The sequence below is a fragment of the Hyla sarda genome, chromosome 11, assembly GCF_029499605.1.
Source record: "Hyla sarda isolate aHylSar1 chromosome 11, aHylSar1.hap1, whole genome shotgun sequence".
NCBI lineage: Eukaryota > Metazoa > Chordata > Amphibia > Anura > Hylidae > Hyla > Hyla sarda.
This window is the reverse complement of record NC_079199.1, coordinates 96,441,450-96,461,844: the sequence shown is the minus strand read 5'-3', so window position 1 is coordinate 96,461,844 and position 20,395 is coordinate 96,441,450. Positions and strand designations below refer to the sequence as shown.

Sequence of the window (20,395 nt, the reverse complement as noted above, 5' to 3'; positions counted from 1 at the left end):
GCTCCCAGCAGGATATACCAGCCTTCATGCTCTGAGCTAGTCAGTTTAAGTTCCAGAGCAATAGGAGGAGACCAATAGGTCAAAGAAAGACCCAAAAACTGTCCGAGAACAAGAAAAAACATAACTGAATACACCCTCGGACAGAGAACCAAAGGGAAAAAAAACAAAAAGGGCGGGAGCTGTGTCCCCCAATGGATCCTTCGAGAAAGATTTTACGGTAAGTGTTAAAAAATCTCCTTTTCTCTATCGGCTCCATTGGGGGACACAGACCGTGGGACGTAAGAAAAGCCGTCCCTTGGGTGGGCAGATTAAGTAATCAGGCAGACGGCCGGTCCACTGCCGCCTGCAACACTTAACGGCCCAGACTAGCATCAGCCGATGCGAAAGTATGAACTCTGTAAAAAACCTTGATAAGTATGCAAAGACAACCATGTAGCCGCCTTGCAATCTGCGAGGTCAAGGCTCTATTTTGGAGAGCCCAGGATGCCCCAACAGAAAGTGTGGAATGAGCCACAACTCTGAAAGGAGGAATCTTCCCCTTACAGCGAAGGCTTCCGAAACGGCAGACCGGATCCACCGAGAAATGGTAGCCTTGGAAGCAGGTTGTCCATTGCGACGACATTCCGTAAGGACGAAATGAAAAAATGATGGAGAGAAGACCGAACAGCTCGAACTACGTCCAGCTTGTGTAGTAAGCACTCCTTAGAATGAGAAGGAACCGGACAAAAGGACGGGAGGACAAAGTCCACATTGAGATGAAAGGCCGAGCCCACCTTAGGTAAAAAAGGAAGGATCTGGCCGGAAAACGACCTTGTCCAGTTGGATCACCAGAAACTGAGAACGGCAGGAAAAAAAGCTGCCAATTCAGACAACCTCCATATGGAGGTGATAGCCACAAGAAATGCCACTTTTAAAGAAAGGAGGCAGGGAGACACCTCTCTAAGGGGCTCAAAGGGTGCACCCTCTCTAAGGGGCTCAAAGGGTGCACCCTTGAACCAAATTCAAGTCCCAAGAGGGAGAAGGTGACCGATAAGGAGAAACCGCGTGCGCCACTCCTTGCAGGAGGGACCGGACATGAGGATTAGAAGCCAGGGGCCGCTGGAAAAGAACAGTAGGGCCGAAACCTGACCTTTAAGAGAACTTAGAGACAACCCCAGTTCCAGCCCCGACTGCAAAAAGGAGAGAAGACGGGGACCGAGAAGGTCACCGGGAGAAGTCACGAGCTTCAAACCAACGAAAATAAGACCGCCAAGTACGTGGTAAATTCTTGCGGAGGAGGGCTTACGAGCCTTGAGCATGGTGTTAAAGACTGGGGAAGAGAACCCGCGGCCCTCAAAACCGCTGTCTCAACCGCCACGCCGTCAAATACAGCAACTGTAAATTGGGGTGGCAAAGAGGACCCTGAGATAGCAGGTCCGGGTGGGGCGAAAGGCGCAGAGGAGCGTCGACCAGGAGCTTGACTACGTTGGCGTACCACGAACTTCGGGGCCCATCTGGAGCTACCAGAATGGCGGAGACGTCCTCTGCCTCGAGCTTCCTCAGCACCCTGGGAAGGAGGGGGAAGAGGGGGGAACAGATAAGGTAGGGCGAACCCCGCCCAAGGAATCCCTAAGGCGTCCAGACTTGGACACAAACGGAAGAATTTTCCGATTGTGCCGAAACGCGAAGAGCTCCACGTCCGGAATGCCGCAGAGCTGCGTGAAGACCTCCGGATGAAGAGACCACTCGCCGGGGCGGGCAAGGACCGACTGAGGAAGACCGCTACTCAGTTGAGCACTCCCGGCATGTGAATTGCCGAAAAGGCAGGAACCGTGTTCTCCGCCCAGGTGAGAATCTTGGTCACCTCGGCCATGGCTGCCGAGCTGCGAGTGCCACCCCATCGATTTATGTACGCCACGGCCGTGGCGTTGTCTGACTGAAAGCGGACAAGACAGGACTGAAGACGTGACTCCCAATGAAGAAGACAACGAAGAATAGTCTGTAATTCCAATAGGTTTATCAGAAGAAGGGTCTACGGAGGAGACCAGAGTCCCTGAACCGTCCAATCCCTGAACACGCCGCCCCAGCCCGACAGGCTGGCATCCGCTGTAACAACCTGCCATTGAAGAGGAAGAAAGGAGTGAAGCCACCAGAGCAGAGACTGACGGACCCTGAGAGGGAGAACAATCTGACGATCGAGGGACAGAGGAGACCTGTGCCATCGAGAGAATCGCCAGTTGAAGGGGGCGGTAATGAAAACGGCAAAGGGTACGGCCTCCATAGTTGCCACCATCCGACCCAGGACTTCCATACAAGTGCGGATGGAGACTGATACCTGGGTTCGAAGGGAGCGGACCCCCTCCCGAAGCACTAGGCGTTTGTCCGGCGGAAGACAAATCGAAAGAAGCGATCCCTCGGAAGGGAGGCGAATTCGATCCGGTAACCGTTGGACACCACGTCCCTGACCCAAGGGTCCTGAATGTGTGAGGTCCAGATGTCTCGGAAAAAACAAGAGACACTACCTCCCACCCGAAAAGAAACCGCGGGTGGGGGCCTCACTTCATGCAGAAGTGGGTTTGCGGTTGTCCGGTTTGGGCGGTTGGAGTCCGACTTCCAAGACTGCGTGCCCGGAACGAGAGAGCCTTCTTGTCCCGCGAGGGCGCCTGCCCGGACCCATTACTGGGGCCAGAGGTCCGAAAGGACCAAAAGGAAAAGGACTTCCTTTGGGAAGTAGGGCGAGCCTTAGTTTGAGGTAACAGGGAACTCTTACCTACCATTGCCTCAGAGAGAATCTCATCAAGGCGTTTGCCAAAAAGACGGCCGCCCTTAAGGGGAAACTCAATGAGAGACCTTTTGGAAGCGGCATCCGCATTCCAAGCTTTAAGCCACATAGAGCGGCTGAGGGCCGCTAGGTGACCCACAGCAAAGGCAGAACAGCGGGCTGACTGCATGGAAGCTGCACACAGAAGTCCCCAGCTTTAGCACATTGGAGAGCCAGAGCAGATAGATCCTCTGGGGGGGGATCCCGCTATGATATCCTGATGGAGCTTTTGGCACCACTTCGACAGGGCCTTGAACACCCATGTCGAGGCGAAAATGGGAATAAGAGAAGAGCCAGCTGCTTCAGAAGCGAACTTCGCTAAAGATTCTACGTTGTCAAATGGATCACGCTCTTGAATTGTCTTGATTCCCAGGAAACTCTTGTCTGGATGTTTCCATGCGGATTCCAGAAGGTCATCAAAGTCAGCGAGAGAGCTGAACCTTTTTTTAGGTGCTGGCTTAGTACGATGAAAGGATACTTCTGGATTGACATCCGAAGATCCTGGGTCCTCCAAGGGAAAGGTGTCTCTTATGGCTGTCACCAATGAGATCACCATAGAAATTCAGTCCGAGCGGTCCTCTGGGTCAGATGCCGATTCGGAAGCCTCGTCCACTAGTTCACCAGGGGCATGTGAATGAGTAAAGGCAGTCTTTTAGTGGGCGATCCAGACCAGGTACGCGGCTCTGGCGTGGCAGAGCGGCGACTCCGAGAACGTGCTCCAGAGGAGCGACGTTTGTGCCCAGATGATAGGGAGGGGCGGGACCCGCGAGGGGAACGCCCAAGTCTATCCAAAGACTCAATGGAAGAGTTAGACGAGGCACCCCTAGCACACTTGTGAGAGCGTGAGGTACGAGGGGACGAAGAGCGGGCCCTCTCAGAGGTCCTGCGCCGGGATGACCCCTTCAAAGCGGACACCAGTTCTCGGGAGGCCTCAGCCACCGAACGGGAGACTTGAGACAAGTCAGCCATACACTGGGTCAGGGAAGAATCCCAGGCTGGAGGAGCGGCTGAACCCACCGGACCGAAGGGGCACCAGGGGGTCTGGGGGAGCAGAGGAGCAGGCAGAGCAAGCGGGCTCAGCGGAGCCAGGCATCTTGGTATTACAGTGCTTACAGGTATAGTAAGTCACTAAATTCCCAGGTTTCTGTTTAGAGGGATGAACAGCCCTGGGTACGGACATAATGGGTTAAAAAGGAGAAGGCAGGCACTTTCTCACCCAGATCTGTGTCCCCTGTCAGCTGCAGTGAGGAGACATTGCTCCGTGCAGCAGCTAGACTCATAAGGCCAGCAAATAGGGAGGGGCGTGCCTGGAGCAAGGCACGAAGTAACTGACGCCTAAACACAGAAAGTCACGCCCACGGCGCTGATTGGGCGCTGCTTCGTGCCTCTGAGAGCGCCCACCCCCACCCCGGTCAGTGGGCGGAGCTACAGCGTCGAGGAAGAAGTGTCATGGCGCCCGCTCCTTGTCCCGAGCGCCCTTATAACTGTATATGCGCTCGGGGGAACGGAGTGGGCGGCCAGAGCGCCGGCAGAAAAGAAAGTAAAACTGAGCCGGCGCAGAAGCGCCCGGCTCATAACAGCTAGGGATCGACCGATATCGTTTTTTTAGGGCAGATACCGATAATCGGTGCAGGTTAGGGCCGATAGCCGATAACTTATACCGATATTCCGGTATAAGTTATCGGCTATTTAACCCCCTGCGACACCGCTGCAGATCATTGATTTAAAGCGGGCGCTTTAAATCAATGATCTGCAGTGGCTTTTGCGGGGCCATAGGCCGCCGCCGCCACCCGTTTCTCTCCCCCTACCTGTCAGGGTGGTCCGGCCCATCCTTCCTTCCTTCCTGTAGTGTCCGGGGGCATTCCGGGTGAAGAGTGAACCGGTCCGGGCTGTCCTTCTCCGGCGGTCATCTTCTCCACTCCGGGCAGGCTCCGGCCTAGTACGCTGCATAGACGCCGCTGCGCAGTGACGCCCGTGCGCAGCGACGCACCTGACGTCACAGCGTCTATGCAGTGTACTAGGCCGGAGCCTGCCCGGAGTGGAGAAGATGACCGCCAGAGAAGAAGGACAGCCCGGACCGGTTCACTCTTCACCCAGAACGCCCCCGGACACTACAGGAACGATGGATGGCCCGGACCACCCCCCATTACGGGTAAGTTGAATTTTTTTATTGACTCGGAGGGTGGGGGAGGGGCCCGACCGGTATAGCGGTATGGGCAAAAATCCATACCGGTATACCGCCCAGCATCACGGTGGGGGGTGCGACGCGGTGCGGTGGGTGGGGCATTATCGGCAAGATAATTGCTGATACCGATAATGCCCAAAATCGTGATTATCGGCCGATAATATCGGCCATACCTATAATCGGTCGATCCCTAATAACAGCGCCGCGGCTGCAGCCGCGTATAAGGCGCTGTGAAGGAGATAAATGCGCTCGGGGCGTATAAGGCGCTGTGCAGAGAGATATAAGCCGGCATTGAGAGCACTCGAGCTGAAAAGCGCCGTGGCTGACAGCCGCATATGAGGCGCTAAGTAGTGTCCAAAAAACACACACCACACAATAAAGGAATTTTTGTAATATATGCCCCCTTAGTGAAACTGCTCCCCCAGCAAATGCAGCCCCTGTTAAAAAAGCCCCAAAAACTGAGGTGGGCCAAAACAGGGGGTCTCCAGAGGTTGTGAGGCTGTACCTGTGGAAAAAGGTACTTACCTCAGTCAGAAGAACTTACCTAATGGAGTCTTCAGTGAAGTCTTCAGCCAGCTTAAGGTCCCTGCATCACGCCTGGCTGCTATGCGCAAGCGAGGCGAGCAGAGACATAGGGGGACCCGGACCCATGAGGTACCACCCAGGCGCTGGCGAGGGGGGGTTAACAGCGCATATACGCAATGTCTGTGCCCCCTAACTCGCAAGGGGGAAACAGGGAACCGGAGTCCCTGAGCCCCCACCTGAAAACATGAAAAGAAAAGGAATAAAAAACTAACACGTCCCTATACTAGGAAAACAAAAAACCTGGTCTGGAGCAAACCAGACCATGTCCATCTCCTTCAGACACTAAGCTTAAACTGACTAGCTCAGAGCCTGAAGGCGGGTGTATCCTGCCTGGAGGAGCCGACTTTTTTTTATTACCATAGTGTCACCTCCTAGAGACAGCAAGGTACACCCACGGTCTGTGTCCCCCAATGGAGCAGATAGAGAAAATCTTATTTTTCCACAATTTTGAAAGGGTGCCAGCCCATTTTTGGAGTTTGGTGACATTATGTCCAATTTGCTTTTTTTCCTCCTTTTTTGGTTTAGTTCCAATATACAAAAAGAGAATAAACATGTGTATATTCAAACATGTGTTCGTGCAATCCTTTTCAGTGAGAAATACTTCATTTTCTAGAAAAATTTCAGGGGTGCCAACATTTATGGCCATGCTACACAAACACATCTATATATAATGAGTGTGGATATAACAAACATATATAACACTCCAGCCCACACACACACACACACACACACACACACACACACACACACACACATTATACACTAAACAGTAAAGGCAATTCCAGCATTTTTTTCCTCCTGCTATGTGTTTCCTTTACGTCCTGATGCTTTGATTTAATGGCTTATTAAATATTGGAAGTTGTACAATAGTCCGGTGCTGAAATCCACATTTTTTAGACTGTTGTGCTGGGTTTACATAGGTAGAACTTGTGCAGAATGTCTGCATAGAATGTTCCCCTGCAGCAGAGTCCCTTTTATTTCATTGGGATTCTGCTGCACTGTTCACACGGCTGAATTTCCACGCAAGATGTCTCTACCACAGAAACTCTGATGCCAACATCCGCAGAAAGAATAGATGTGTATTCTTTCTGCGGAGTCTGCAAGGAAATGTGTTGCAGTCTGAGACGGAGCATTTCCAAGAGGTCATAGCGCCCACCGGATCGGGCAAATGTGTGAAATGTTCACACGTTTTCTGGGCGGACATTCTGCAAATAAGAACATAAGAATTCTGAACATAGTCTTAAAGTTTAGTTGTCTGTGAAATGATGAAGGGGTTTTCTAGGACATGTGGTCTCCTGAACTCTTGATAGACACATTCCATAGTGGCTGTACCTGGTATTGTAACACATCCCTTTAAATGAATGGGACAAGCTGCAATAGCAGGCAATATTATTATTATTACTAGCTGAGTACCCGGCGTTGCCCGTTTTTTCCTTCCTACTCCTTGTTGGGGAGGAAAATAAACAAAGGAGGAAGCTTTTGACTTAGTTTCCCGTCCTCCTATCCCGACCCGTAATATGTTGACCAGTTATTGAAATATCTCCAGCCGTACGGAAGTTATGTGAGAACATACATTTCTCATTGATTTGCATGGGACTTTAAACTAAAAACCCGACCCTCACAAATAGGGTAGTTAAGGGTTAAATTAACTATCCTATATTTTAAGTGGACATATAAGTAACATGTGATCAAGTATTATCGAAATATCAAGCCGTTTGGAAGTTTTGCAGTAACATATATTTCCCATTGACTTGTATGGGACTTTAAACATAAACCCCGCCCCTGGCAAATGGGGGTGAGTAAGGGCAAGAAGAGGATAGAGAGGGTAGAGAGGGTGAGAGCGATAGAGAGGGTGAGAGGGTGAGAGCGATAGAGAGGGTGAGAGCGATAGAGAGGGTGAGAGCGATAGAGAGGGTGAGAGCAATAGAGAGGGTGAGAGCAATAGAGAGGGTGAGAGCAATAGAGAGGGTGAGAGCGATAGAGCGATAGAGAGGGTGAGAGCAATAGAGAGGGTGAGAGCGATAGAGCGATAGAGAGGGTGAGAGCAATAGAGAGGGTGAGAGCAATAGAGAGGGAGAGAGCGATAGAGAGGGTGAGAGGGTGAGAGCGATAGAGAGGGTGAGAGGGTGAGAGCGATAGAGAGGGTGAGAGGGTGAGAGCGATAGAGAGGGTGAGAGGGAGAGAGCGATAGAGAGGGTGAGAGGGAGAGAGCGATAGAGAGGGTGAGAGCATATATATATATATATATATATATATATATATATATATATATATATATATATATATATATATATATATATATATATATATATATATATATATATATATATATATATATATATATATATATATATATATATATATATATATATATATATATATATATATATATATATATATATATATATATATATATATATATATATATATATATCTCTCTCCAAAGGAAAAATTGGCCAGCACTATTGATCCAAACTATTGTAAAAACCTGGCTTGCTCTCCTGTTGCTGTAATATATATATATATATATATATATATATATATATATATATATATATATATATATATATATATATATATATATATATATATATATATATATATATATATATATATATATATATATATATATATATAATATATATATATATATATATATATATATATAATATATATATATATGTAATATATAAATATTATATATATTAGATAGAGATATAGATTATTGGCAGCAAAGAATATTGTAAGTAACACCAGATCCCCTGTAAGTAGGATCAGCAGAGATCTACACATGAACAGAAGGGAAACAGACACTTACTGTAGCAGCTCTCGCAGGCTCGCCCACTCATGTTCTGGCCTTGTACCACAGTGCCATTTACCACTGCAGGTTTGATACTATTTGCACTTATCTGGTTAGGGTTAGGTTTGTTACTAGAAAACAAAAATAAAAAAAATAAAAAAATGGTTAACGATGTAAGATATTCTTTTAAGTTTTTTCACAGTACCTGCAAAATACCAGATACATCAAAAATTTACATTACACATACCACAACATCTACATCCTTATGCTATTAACCCCTTAAGGACATAAGATGTAAATGTATGTCCTGATGCACTGGGACTTAACACACCAGGACGTACATTTACATCCTATACATGACGTGAGCACCGGAGCGATTGCACTGATGTCCGCCATCAACTCCTTAGATGCAGTGTTCAATACAAATCATGGCATCTGCAACAATGTGATGCTTTAAATGGCTCATCTGATCACATGCGGCAGCATGGTTGCGGTGATGAGATCAGCCTAGATGGCAGACTGAGGTCCCCCTTACCTTCCTCCGTCCATCTATAACACTGTTCAGTATATGATATCTAAAGATTGCTATAAATAGGGGGACATAAATTTTAAATGAAAAAAAAAAAAAAAAAAATGATAAAATGCGATCAAATACTCCGATATATGCAAAAGTTGTACCAAGATGAGAAAAAAATAAATAAAAAAAAAAAAAAAAAAAAAAAGAGCCCTCACACAGCCCCATATACAGAAAAATGGGAAAGTTTTTGGTGGTCAAAATAGAGCAATTTTAAACATATTTAGTGAATAGAGATTTTATAAAAGCAGTACAATAGAAAAGTATGTAACCATCATTTTAATCATAATGACCCACTGAATAAAAATATAAATATGTCATTTTACCGTAAAGTGTACAGGATAAAAATGAAACCCCCCAAAATGTGCAACATTTTTTCTTTTCAATTTCCTCACACAATTTTTTTTTTGTTTTCCGTACATTTAATGGTAAAATTAGTGATGTGATTATAAAGTACATTTGGTCCCGCAAAAAACAAGCCCTCACATGGGTCTGTGGATAGAAATATAAAAGTTATTTTTGAAAGCCAAAATGGGCTGTGGGGTTAAAATAAAATTCCTCAAGGCTGTTATAATATTCGTAATGCTAGTACCTTAAAAAGTATTTCTATACGATGCATTTCCGTACATCTGCAGCAAAAAACAACATATCCCCTATCCACAGGTTGATAAAGGTTAAATAAAAGGTTAAAAATGAAAGTGTTGTCCCTTTAAAAAATGTTGGAGGAAATTATAAACAGGGATCAGGAAAAAGTAAATATAATAAACTAATTCTTCTCCACTGTATTCACCCAGGAAAATGAATTGCCAGGTGAAATACAGTGTGATAAGGTAAACTCCCCAGTACAGGTCACCTGTCTAACCCAGGAAGAAGTACAGTGCCACCTACAGTACAAGAAAGATATAGTGGAGCTGGAGAGGGTTCAAAGACGGGCAACCAGAGTAATATGGGAATGGGAGGACTACAGTACCCAGAAAGATCAGAATTAGGGTAATTTAATTTCGAAAAAAGAAGGCTTAGGGGTGACCTAATAACTATAAATATATCAGGGACCGTACAGAGATCTCTCCCATGATTTATACCCAGTACTGTATCTATAACAAGGGGGCTTCCTCTACATCTAGAAGAAAGAAGGTTTATATACCAGCACAGACGGGGGTTCTTTACTGTAAGAGCAGTGAGACTGTGGAATTCTCTCTTCTGGAGGAGGTAGTCATGGTGAACTCAAAGAATTTAAAAAGGGGTCTGGATGCATTTTTGGAGAGTAAGAACATTGCTTGTTATGTATACTAGATTTATAGGGACAGAACGTACATCCAGGGATTTATTCTGATGCCATATTGGAGTCAGGAAGGAATTTTTACCTCTAGTAGTAGGTTTTTTTTGCCTTCCTCTGGATCAACTCAGTGGGGACTCATTAGGGTTATGGGTTGAACTTGATTGATTGGGCTTTTTTTGACCTTAAGAACTATGTTATTATCGTGTGGATAGGGGATAAGTTGTTTTTTGAGGCAGAGGTCTTTTAAATCATTCTGAATTCAAAAACTGCTTTTGGGGAGAACGACTTTTCTGAATAGAAATAGATCAGGCTGGCCTGCTATGTACTGGAGACACAAGGGCAAAGGAAAAGGCAACATTGTTCTTCACAGTAAGAAGTTACATTGTGTTACAGGTCATATTCACTGAACAGGGAACTTTTACATGTTTATTAAAATTTAGCCACAGATGCAGCCAAATGTAGAATCAGTAAAAGTCTTCAAAAGGGTACTCCGGCCCTAAGACATCTTATCCCATATCCAATGGATAGGGGATAAGATGTCTGATTGTGGGGGTCCTGCCGATTGGGACGCCGCAGTCTCTCATGCAGCACCCACCTGAGTGAGCTCTATTTCGGCCCCTTGGTCGTGAGGCTTCAGACTCTGAGCTTCCAGCGCTGCGTGGAGCTCACACAGGTGGGTGCTGCATGAGAGATGGCAGGGGTCCCCAGTGGCAGGACCCCAACGACCAGACATCTTATCCATTGGATAGGGGTTAAGATGTCTTAGGGCCAGAGTAACCCTTTAATATTTTTGATCAATAATAGACTACCCTAGTATAGGGTAGTGGTCTCCAAACTGTGTCCAAAACTACAAGTCACAGCATGCAGGGAGTTTTAGTTTGGTAACATCTGGGAGGTCCACAGTTTGGAGACCATATTATGCTTAAATTCCATTCTGCAAGGCTTGCTGCGGAATTTTTGCAGTTTTATGGAATTTGAGCAGAATTTTAAACAGAATTCCTGTGTGCTCAAAACACAGAATTCTGCCGAAATTCAAAAGCCCATTGAGTTCAATTTGATTCCGCCCAGAATTCTGCAAAATTTAAAGACTGGTCTTAAAGTTTTTGCAGAATTAGGAGCGCAGAATTTCTGCTGCGTAATTTCAGCAGCAGAAATTCTGCTGTGTGAATGGGACATCGGAATCCCCATTAAATACAATAAGCAGTAAATTTCACAGAATTTCCTTGCTCAATTTTTCCAGCAGATTCCGCTAGGAAATTCCGCAGAGTGAAAATAGCCTAAGGATTAGAGGAAAATAATTCCTAGCTCTCAACCAATGGTGCACTAGATGGTTAAAGGGGTACTCCGGTGGAAAACTTTTATTTTTATTTTAAATCCACTGGTGCCAGAAAGTTAAACAGATTTGTAAATTACTTCTATTAAAAAAATCTTAATCCTTCCAGTACTTATTAGCTGCTGAATACTACAAATTATTTTCTTTTTGGAACACAGAGCTCTCTGCTGACATCACGAGCACAGTGCTCTCTGCTGACTTCTCTGTCCATTTTAAGAACTATCCAGAGTAGGAGAAAATCCCCATAGCAAACATATGCTGCTCTGTACAGTTCCTAAAATGGACAGAGATGTCAGCAGAGAGCACTGTGCTCGTGATGTCAGCAGAGAGCACTGTGCTTGTGATGTCAGCAGAGAGCACTGTGCTCGTGATGTCAGCAGAGAGCACTGTGCTCGTGATGTCAGCAGAGAGCACTGTGCTCGTGAGCTCTGTGTTCCAAAAAGAAAAAGTTACTGAACAAACTGTGATAACTCTTGGCTAGATAGATCAGTCCCAGAGAGAAAATGACAATGCGGGTACAAAATTACTGCTGGGGCTTTCTGGGGCTGCCGCTTTCTTGACTGGAGGGGGTCCGGGCGCTCAGAACCCCAGCGATCGATTCTTAATTAGCAATCCTGTAGATAGGTGATAAATGCCATTAGTAGGCCAACCCCTAAAGTGGCCTCAAAACTGTGGCCCTCCAAATGTTGCAAAACTACAACTCCCAGCATGCCCAGACAGCCAATGGCTGTCTGGGCATGCTGGGAGTTGTAGTTGTGCAACAATTGGAGGGCTGCAGTTTGAAAAACGCTACCCTAAAAGGGTATCTGTAAAGCTGAGCTCTCACCGATTATTCAGATCGGGCGTAAAGAGATAAAAGTCTATGCTGGGGGGTGAAGACCCCTTGGGAACATTATGACACGCAGCGAGACGTGCATGGAACTCGCCGAGTATCGTACTGTAGCCCAATGCACGGAGTGGGTTTAGTCTCTCCACATCCGACCTGAAGACTGAGCGAGAGATTAGTTTGACAGGTATACTTTAAGATGCTTTACCTGAGAATGCGTCCGTTTTTTGTTTCCTGTATAAATTTTGGCCTGATGTCAACCCTACCTCAACTGAATGGATCAGCAATGTGATACACTTACTAGTTGGGTATGTAGACTTGTTTTAATTTGCTTTCTGCTTCAGCTGCTTTCAACCGTTTCTTAAAGAAAAAAACAGAATAGAAATATACATTAGTAATTGTAGAACAGTTTAAGGAATAAATACTGTCACTGTCTTTTTTCATGGAAAAACTAGTTTCTAAACAACTTCCAAGAATAAATATGTTACATTATATATGGTAATCTTGATATGGGGTCTTAAAGAAGGCCTGTGGCCAACCCAGGGATTTTGTGTGTATATTTTATTATTATTATTTTTTATTATTATATTATTTTATTTTTATTATATTATTTTTTATTTATTATATCATTATATTATTTTTTATTATTATTTTTTTATTATTATATTATTTTTTATTATTATTTTTTTATGATATTTTTTATTATATTATTATTATATATATTTTTTTATTATATTATATATTTTTTATTATATTATTAATATTTATATAGATATATTTTTTCTTTTTTTTAATAATTTTTATTTATGTCATACATTGAGGGGTGTGTATGCCCAATTCCTTTATAAGAGATAAAGGAAAAACAGAGAACGCGCCCCTAGTGAAGTACAGTAGAGCAATATAATAATGAAAAACGGTGTGAATCTCACTCACCATGTGATGTTGCGTTCAGAGCACAACACCTTTTCTCGCATTTAGAATGGGTCTATGGATCCTGCAGCTCGCAATCCCGTCGAACGCTCACTGGAGTCATCGGTAGTAATAGTGCAGATCGGTTTAAAAAAAAAAAAAAAAAAAAAAAAAAGGGGGGGGGGAATTTTTCTTGCAGCGCTAGACCAAGAAGGTTGTAAAGAGACAAGGCTCTTAAAGGGTATAATCAAATGGCATTTATTAAAAGCCTGTCAACGCGTTTCTGGCCCAGAGTGGGCCCTTCCTCAGGACAAGGTGCTGATATGGAGGTTAAAAAACACTGACAATATATACACAATATATTGTCAGTGTTCTTTAACCTCCATGTCAGCACCTTGTCCTGAGGAAGGGCCCACTCTGGGCCAGAAACGCGTTGACGGGCTTTCAATAAATGCCATTTGATTATACCCTTTAAGAGCCTTGTCTCTTTACAACCTTCTTGGTCCAGCGCTGCAAGAAAAATTCCCCTTTTTTTTTACCTATCTGCGCAATTTTAATAATGAGGCAATGGATGGGATAAATGCCATTTGATTATACCCTTTAAGAGCCTTGTCTCTTTACAACCTTCTTGGTCCAGCGCTGCAAGAAAAATTCCCCTTTTTTTTTACCTATCTGCGCAATTTTAATAATGAGGCAATGGATGGGATTTAAGTTCAAGGTCACCCCCATCTGAATGAATGCTCAAAACTATACACTCCAATCTCTTGGGGATAGGATGGCGTATGAAGAAACTGTTAAAAAGGTGTGCAACTTTATCCTTTTTTGTTCCTTTTTCTTATTTTCTGTAGACATCTACTTCTACCTATACAACATAGGCCAAAAATGCTTGTTACATTTCAGGCCCTGTGCCTAGAAAGCCCGTATGTAGCAACATTAAAGGGGTACTCCGAAGAAAAACATTTTTTACAATCAACTGGTGCCAGAAAGTGAAACAGATTTGTAAATTACTTCTATTTAAAAATCCTAATGCTTTTAGTACTTATTAGCTGCTGCCTGCTACAGAGAAAAAAAAATATAAATATATATATTTTTTTTTTTGTCTTGTCCACAGTGCTCTCTGCTGACACCTCTGTCCGTTTCAGGAACTGTCCAGAGCAGCATAGGCTTGCTATGGGGATTTGCTCCTGCTCTGAACAGTTCCTGATATAGGCAAAAAAAAAGAAAAATAAATTAAGAGAAGAATTTCCTCTGTAGCATACAGCTGCTAAGAAGTACTGGAAGGGTAAAGATTTTTTTTTTTTTTTTTTTTTAATAGAAGCAATTTACAAATCTGTTTAACTTTCTGGCACCAGTTGATTTAAAAAAAATTCATGTTTTAATTATTTATTGTTCAGTTTTCCTTACCTGTTTTATTAAAGTACCCCAAACTTAAAATGGTGACATGGTCACACATCTCCATGTTGTTATACATTGTCCTACTTGAGGACCACAAGGCAGTCCTGCGATCCTAGCGCCGACTTCTGTTAGCACAGCCCAGATGAAAATTTTATATAGTGTGGACCCGGCCTAAGATCGTGTAGGGGTGCTTTCTATTGGCGAATGGAATGGTGATATTGTTTTTTCATAGGATTACTAAGCACTATACTGCAGTATTTCAACAATATATCTACAGTGGGGATCAAAAGTTTGGGCACCCCAGGTAAAAAATTGTATTAATGTGCATAAAGAAGCCAAGGAAAGATGGAAAAATCTCCAAAAGGCATCAAATTACAGATTAGATATTCTTATAATATGTCAACAAAAGTTAGATTTTATTTCCATCATTTAAACTTTCAAAATAACAAAACAAAAAAAATGGTGTCTGCAAAAGTTTGGGCACCCTGCAGAGTTAAAGGAGAACTCCGGAATATAAAAATTGTCCCCCATACTGCCGGCAGTAAAAAAAATAAAGATGTACATACCTTCCTCCGCTCCCCCGGGGCCTCCGGTAACCGGCTCCAGTCTCCTCCAAGATCCTCTTCCTGGTTGCCGGTGGTCGGAGAGTCTTACTGCGCTCAGCCAATCACCAGCCGCAGTGAAGTCCCGACTCGGCCAGTAGTGTGCCGTTTTCGGCCCTAGCAGCAGGTGCCGATGTAGTGAAGAATTTTGTGTTCTGAAGCGCTCTCACACTGCAGCTCAGCCTATCGCCGGCTGAGTCGAACTTAGTTGCGGCCGGTGATTGGCTGAGGGCAGTATGATTCTCCGACCACCGGCAACCAGGAAGAGGATCACGGCGGAGACCGGAGACGGTTACCGGAGGCCCCGGGGGAGCGGATGAAAGTATGTACATCTTTAATTTTTTTACTGCCGGCAGTATGGGGGACAATTTTTATATTCCGGAGTTCTCCTTTAATATCTTGTAATGCCCCTTTTGGCAAGTATCACCGCTTGTAAATGCTTTTTGTAGCCAGCCAAGAGTGTTTCAATTCTTGTTTGAGGTATCTTTGCCCATTCTTCCTTACAAAAGTCTTCCAGTTCTTTGGGATCTCTGGGCTGTCTGTCACGCACTGCTCTTTTAAGGTCTATACATAGATTTTCAATTATGTTGAGGTCAGGAGATTGTGAAGGCCATGGCAAAACCTTCAGTTTACGCCTCTTGATGTAATCCCACGTGGATTTCCAGGTGTGCTTAGGATCATTGTCCATTTGTAGAAGCCATACTCTCTACCTTCAGATTTTTCACAGATTGCATTAAGTTAGCATTTTTCCTTCTACTCGTGAGATGTTCCCTGTGCCACTGGCTGCAATACAAACCCAAAGCATGATTGATCCACCCCCATGCTTAACAGTTGGACAGAGGTTCTTTTCATTAAATTCTGTTCCCCTTCTCCAAACGTACCTTTGCACATTCCGGCCAAAAAGTTCAATTTTAACCTCATCGGTCCACAGAACCTGTTTCCAAGATGCATCAGGCTTGTCTATAATGTTCATTTGCAAAGTTCAAATGCTGATTTTTGTGGTGAGGACATAGAAGAGGTTTCCTTCTGCTGACTCTTCCATGGAGACCATATTTGTACAAGTATTTCTTTATAGTGGAATAGTGTACCACAACGCCAGTGTCTGCCAGATCTTTCTGGAGGGATTGTGCAGTCAAACGTGGGTTTTGTTTTTCTCACAATCCTGCAAGCTGTTCTGTCTGATATTGTTCTTGGTCTTCCAGATCTTGCTTTAACTGTTCCTGATGACTGCCATTTCTTAATTACATTCCGAACAGAGGATATTGACATCTGAAAACGTTTTGCTATCTTCTTCTAGCCTTCTCCAGCTTTGTGAGCGTCAACTATTTTCAGTTTCAGATTTCTAGACAACTGCTTAGAAGAACCCATGGTGCTGATTGTTGGGGCAAGGTCAGATGAGTCTGGGCATTTAAAACCTTTGAGATTGACATCACCTGGTCTTCCCAGATGATGACTGAGATCAATCCATGACACTGGCAGGTCTCAGCTTTGCAAAGGGGGCAGTGCATGCTATAAATTCTGCAGGGTGCCCAAAGTTTTGCAGACGCCATTTTTTTGTTTTCTGTTATTTTGAAAGTGTAAATGATAATGAAAGTGTAAATAAAATCTAACTTTTGTTGACATATTATAAGAATGTCTAATCTGTGATTTGATGCCTTTTTGAGATTTTTCCATCTTTCCTTGGCTTCTTTATGCACATTAATACAAATTTTTACCTGGGGTGCCCAAACTTTTGATGCCCACTGTAATAATAGGGGGACACAACTAGAAAAAAAAAATAAAAAAAAATGTTATATTTATTTATACACACACACACACATATATACATATATATATATATATATATACATATATATATACATATACATACATACATACATATATACATATATATATATATATATATATATATATACATATACACACACACACACACACACACACACACACACACACACACACATATATACAGCATACCTCATGTCCAGAAAGATCATGTCAGTAAATTACTTTGAGTTCTGTGGCTTGTAAAGAACCTTAAGGCCCTGTTCACACTATGGGTATTCTGTGCGGATTCAGCTTACAGCAGCATCCTATGGAATCTGCACTTAAAGGGGTACTCTGCTGGAAAAAAATTTTTTTTTAAATGAACTGCCAGAAAGTTAAACAGATTTGTAAATTACTTTTTAAATATCTTAATCCTTTCAGTACTTTTTAGCAGCTCTATGCTACAGAGGAAATGCTTTTCTTTTTGAATTTTTTTTGTCTTGTCCACAGTGCTTTCTGCTGACACCTCTGTCCATGTCAGTAACTGTCCAGATCAGCATAGGTTTGCTATGGGGATTTTCTCCTGATACGGGCATCAGGTGTCAGCAGAGAGCACTGTGGACAAGACAAAAAAAGAAAAATTTCCTCTGTAGCATACAGCTGCTTAAAAGTACTGAAAGGGTTAAGATTTTTTAATAGAAGTTATTTACAAATCTGTTCAACTTTCTTGCACCAGTTGATTTAAATAAAATAAATGTTTTCCACCGGAGTACCCCTTTAATGCAACAATATGTCATGAACAGGAATCTCCATCACATACACTAGAGCAGCGTTTCCCAAACAGAGCGTCTCTAGCTGTTGCGAAACTACTACTACCAGCATTCCGCTGTCCGGGCATGCTGGGAGTTGTAGTTTCGCAACGGCTGGAGGCAATGCTGAGACTTCTCTGGCGTATTCTGTGTCGAAGTTCCCCTATGGAACATCCATACTGTTAAGAAAGCAGCAAAATCAATTGGAGTCTGCTGCAAATGGAATCGGTATGGAACTTCCTCAGTTACTGTAGGGTGAACAGTCTAAAAGGGGTTATCCAGTATTTGAAAAACATTGCTGCTTTCTTCAAGAAACGGTGCCACTAATGTCCACAGTTTGCGTACGGTATTGCAGCTTGGTTCCATTGAAATGACTGGAGCAGAGTTGTAATATCACATACACAACCTAAGGACAGGTGTGACTTTTTTTTTTAAGAAATCAGCTAGTCGAATTCTGGATTACCCCTTAAAGTGGTTGTCAAATAAGTAAAAAAAAAAAAAAAAAAAAAAAAAAACATGCTTCTTTCTTTGCAAAAACAGCGCCACACATGTCCACAGGCCGTGTGTAGTACTGCAGCTCAGTCCTATTTACTTCAATGGAGTTGAGCAGTGATACCAGACACCCTGTGGTCAGGAGTGGTGCTGTTTTTTTTGAGAAAAATAAATAAAATAAATAAAAAGAAAGCATCTTTTTATTACTGGTCCCAATTACTTGTAATAATACAATTATTTGTAATAACCATGACATACACGTCAATCTCACTAAAAGCATCCGGCTAGTATGAACCTCTACTGCACATTACGGAACACAATACCTGTTGTACATATCTGTCCGTTGTTTTCCACATATAATAATATTCTATTATGCTGGTCAATGATTTCCATGGTAACTAAAAGGAAAGAAAAAAACACTTTAATAACCACAGTATCATGTTGGTTTAGTTCTTTGGTTTAAGTCTTACGGTGAATAATAGTGCACAAAAAAAAATAATTACGTATATATTTTTCACATAGGATCCCTTTTAAAAAGGGTCCCATAAAATAAATTAAAAACAAACAAAAAATAAATAAATAAATAAATTACACAACATGCTTTTTCAATTTTCATCAAGAATGGTATAACAAAGACACACGCACCAGATTAATGTCATCCTAACCCACCAATTTCGGTACAATCAGCATTGTATGATGGTCTTCTTAACAGGCAATGCTCTATGACTTAAGGTGTCCAACCTGGGTGCCTCCAGCTGGGGCAAAACTACCACTCCCTGCATGCCCGAAACAGCCGTTGGCTGTCCGGGCATGCTGGGAGTGGTAGTTTTGATACCGCTAGAGACGCACTGGTCTCCAAATTGTGGACATCCAGGCAGTGGTCTCCAAATTGTGGACATCCAGCTGTTGCGAAACTACAACTCTGAGCATGCCCAGACAGCCAAAGGCTGTCTGGGTATGCTGAGAGTTGTAGTTTTGCAACAGCTGGAGGACTGCAGGTTGGACACCTAGGCTCTATGAGCGGGGGGGGGGGGGGGGGGGGGGTGGGGGGTAATATACAAATTCCCTCTTAGGGTATTTTCACACTGAGGAATCCCCGCTCGTGGAAGAGCAAACTGTTATAGATTTCAAGCCAGAATTATCATCAGTAAATGTAACTGTGCATTTAAAATAGTAATGTTTGTGATCAAACTCTAGTGCACATCCCAAAACCTTGCTCCACACCCACAAAAATATACTGAAAACGCATGACAGTGTCCCAAAAGACTATTTCCATTGTACCTTCGTACAGATACAACTATAGTGACAGTTGTAGGGATTCCGCAAGGGGTACTCTTTTTTTTTTAATCAACTGGTCCCAGGAAGTTAAACAGATTTGTAAATGACTTCTATGAAAAAAACTTAATCCTTCCAGTACTTATTAGCTGCTGAATACTACAGAGGAAATTCTTTTCTTTTTGGAACACCGTGCTCTCTGCTGACATCTCTGTCCATTTTAAGAACTGTCCAGAATAGGAGAAAATCCCCATAGCAAACCTAGGCTGCTCTGGACAGTTCCTAAAATGGACAGAGATGTCAGCAGAGAGCACTGTGGTTGTGATGTCAGCAGAGAGAGCTCTGTGTTCCAAAAAGAAAAGAATTTCCTCTGTAGTATTCAGCGGCTTGTAAGTACTGGAAGGATTAAGATTTGTTTAATAGAAGTAATTTACAAATCTGTTTAACTTTCTGGCACCAGTTGATTAAAAAAAATTAAAATTAAAATTAAAATTAAAAGTTTTCCACCGGAGTACCCCTTTAATGTGCACACATACAGACCATAAGATCACTGCCACTTGAAACCCTTTACTTACAAAGTCCTGCTGAATGTCTGTGAAATCTTTGCCATACTTCTCTAAAGCTTCTTCAAAGAGATTTGCTTCTGAGGCCGACCATTCCTCCATCTCATCTCTGCAGAGCACAGGACCTCCTTGTGGTACGAGGGCAGAAATGGCTTTCGATATATCATAACAGTTTTTGTGTAATGTGTCCATGGCATGAAA

At 43.3% G+C, this 20,395-nt stretch overlaps 1 protein-coding gene across 7 annotated transcripts in view; it reads right to left on the bottom strand.

The window, feature by feature from the left end:
- MTA1 (metastasis associated 1) overlaps nt 1-20,395 on the bottom strand; it is a 156,626-nt gene that overhangs the window by 71,849 nt on the left and 64,382 nt on the right. For all 7 annotated transcript variants that reach the window (XM_056545504.1, XM_056545502.1, XM_056545497.1 and 4 more), the window contains exons 9-12: nt 20,207-20,395; nt 18,680-18,754; nt 12,684-12,742; nt 8,389-8,501 (exon numbers count right to left, since the gene is read on the bottom strand). In XM_056545504.1, the coding sequence (XP_056401479.1) occupies nt 8,389-8,501; nt 12,684-12,742; nt 18,680-18,754; nt 20,207-20,395 (436 nt within the window). The remainder of the gene's footprint in view (nt 1-8,388; nt 8,502-12,683; nt 12,743-18,679; nt 18,755-20,206) is intronic.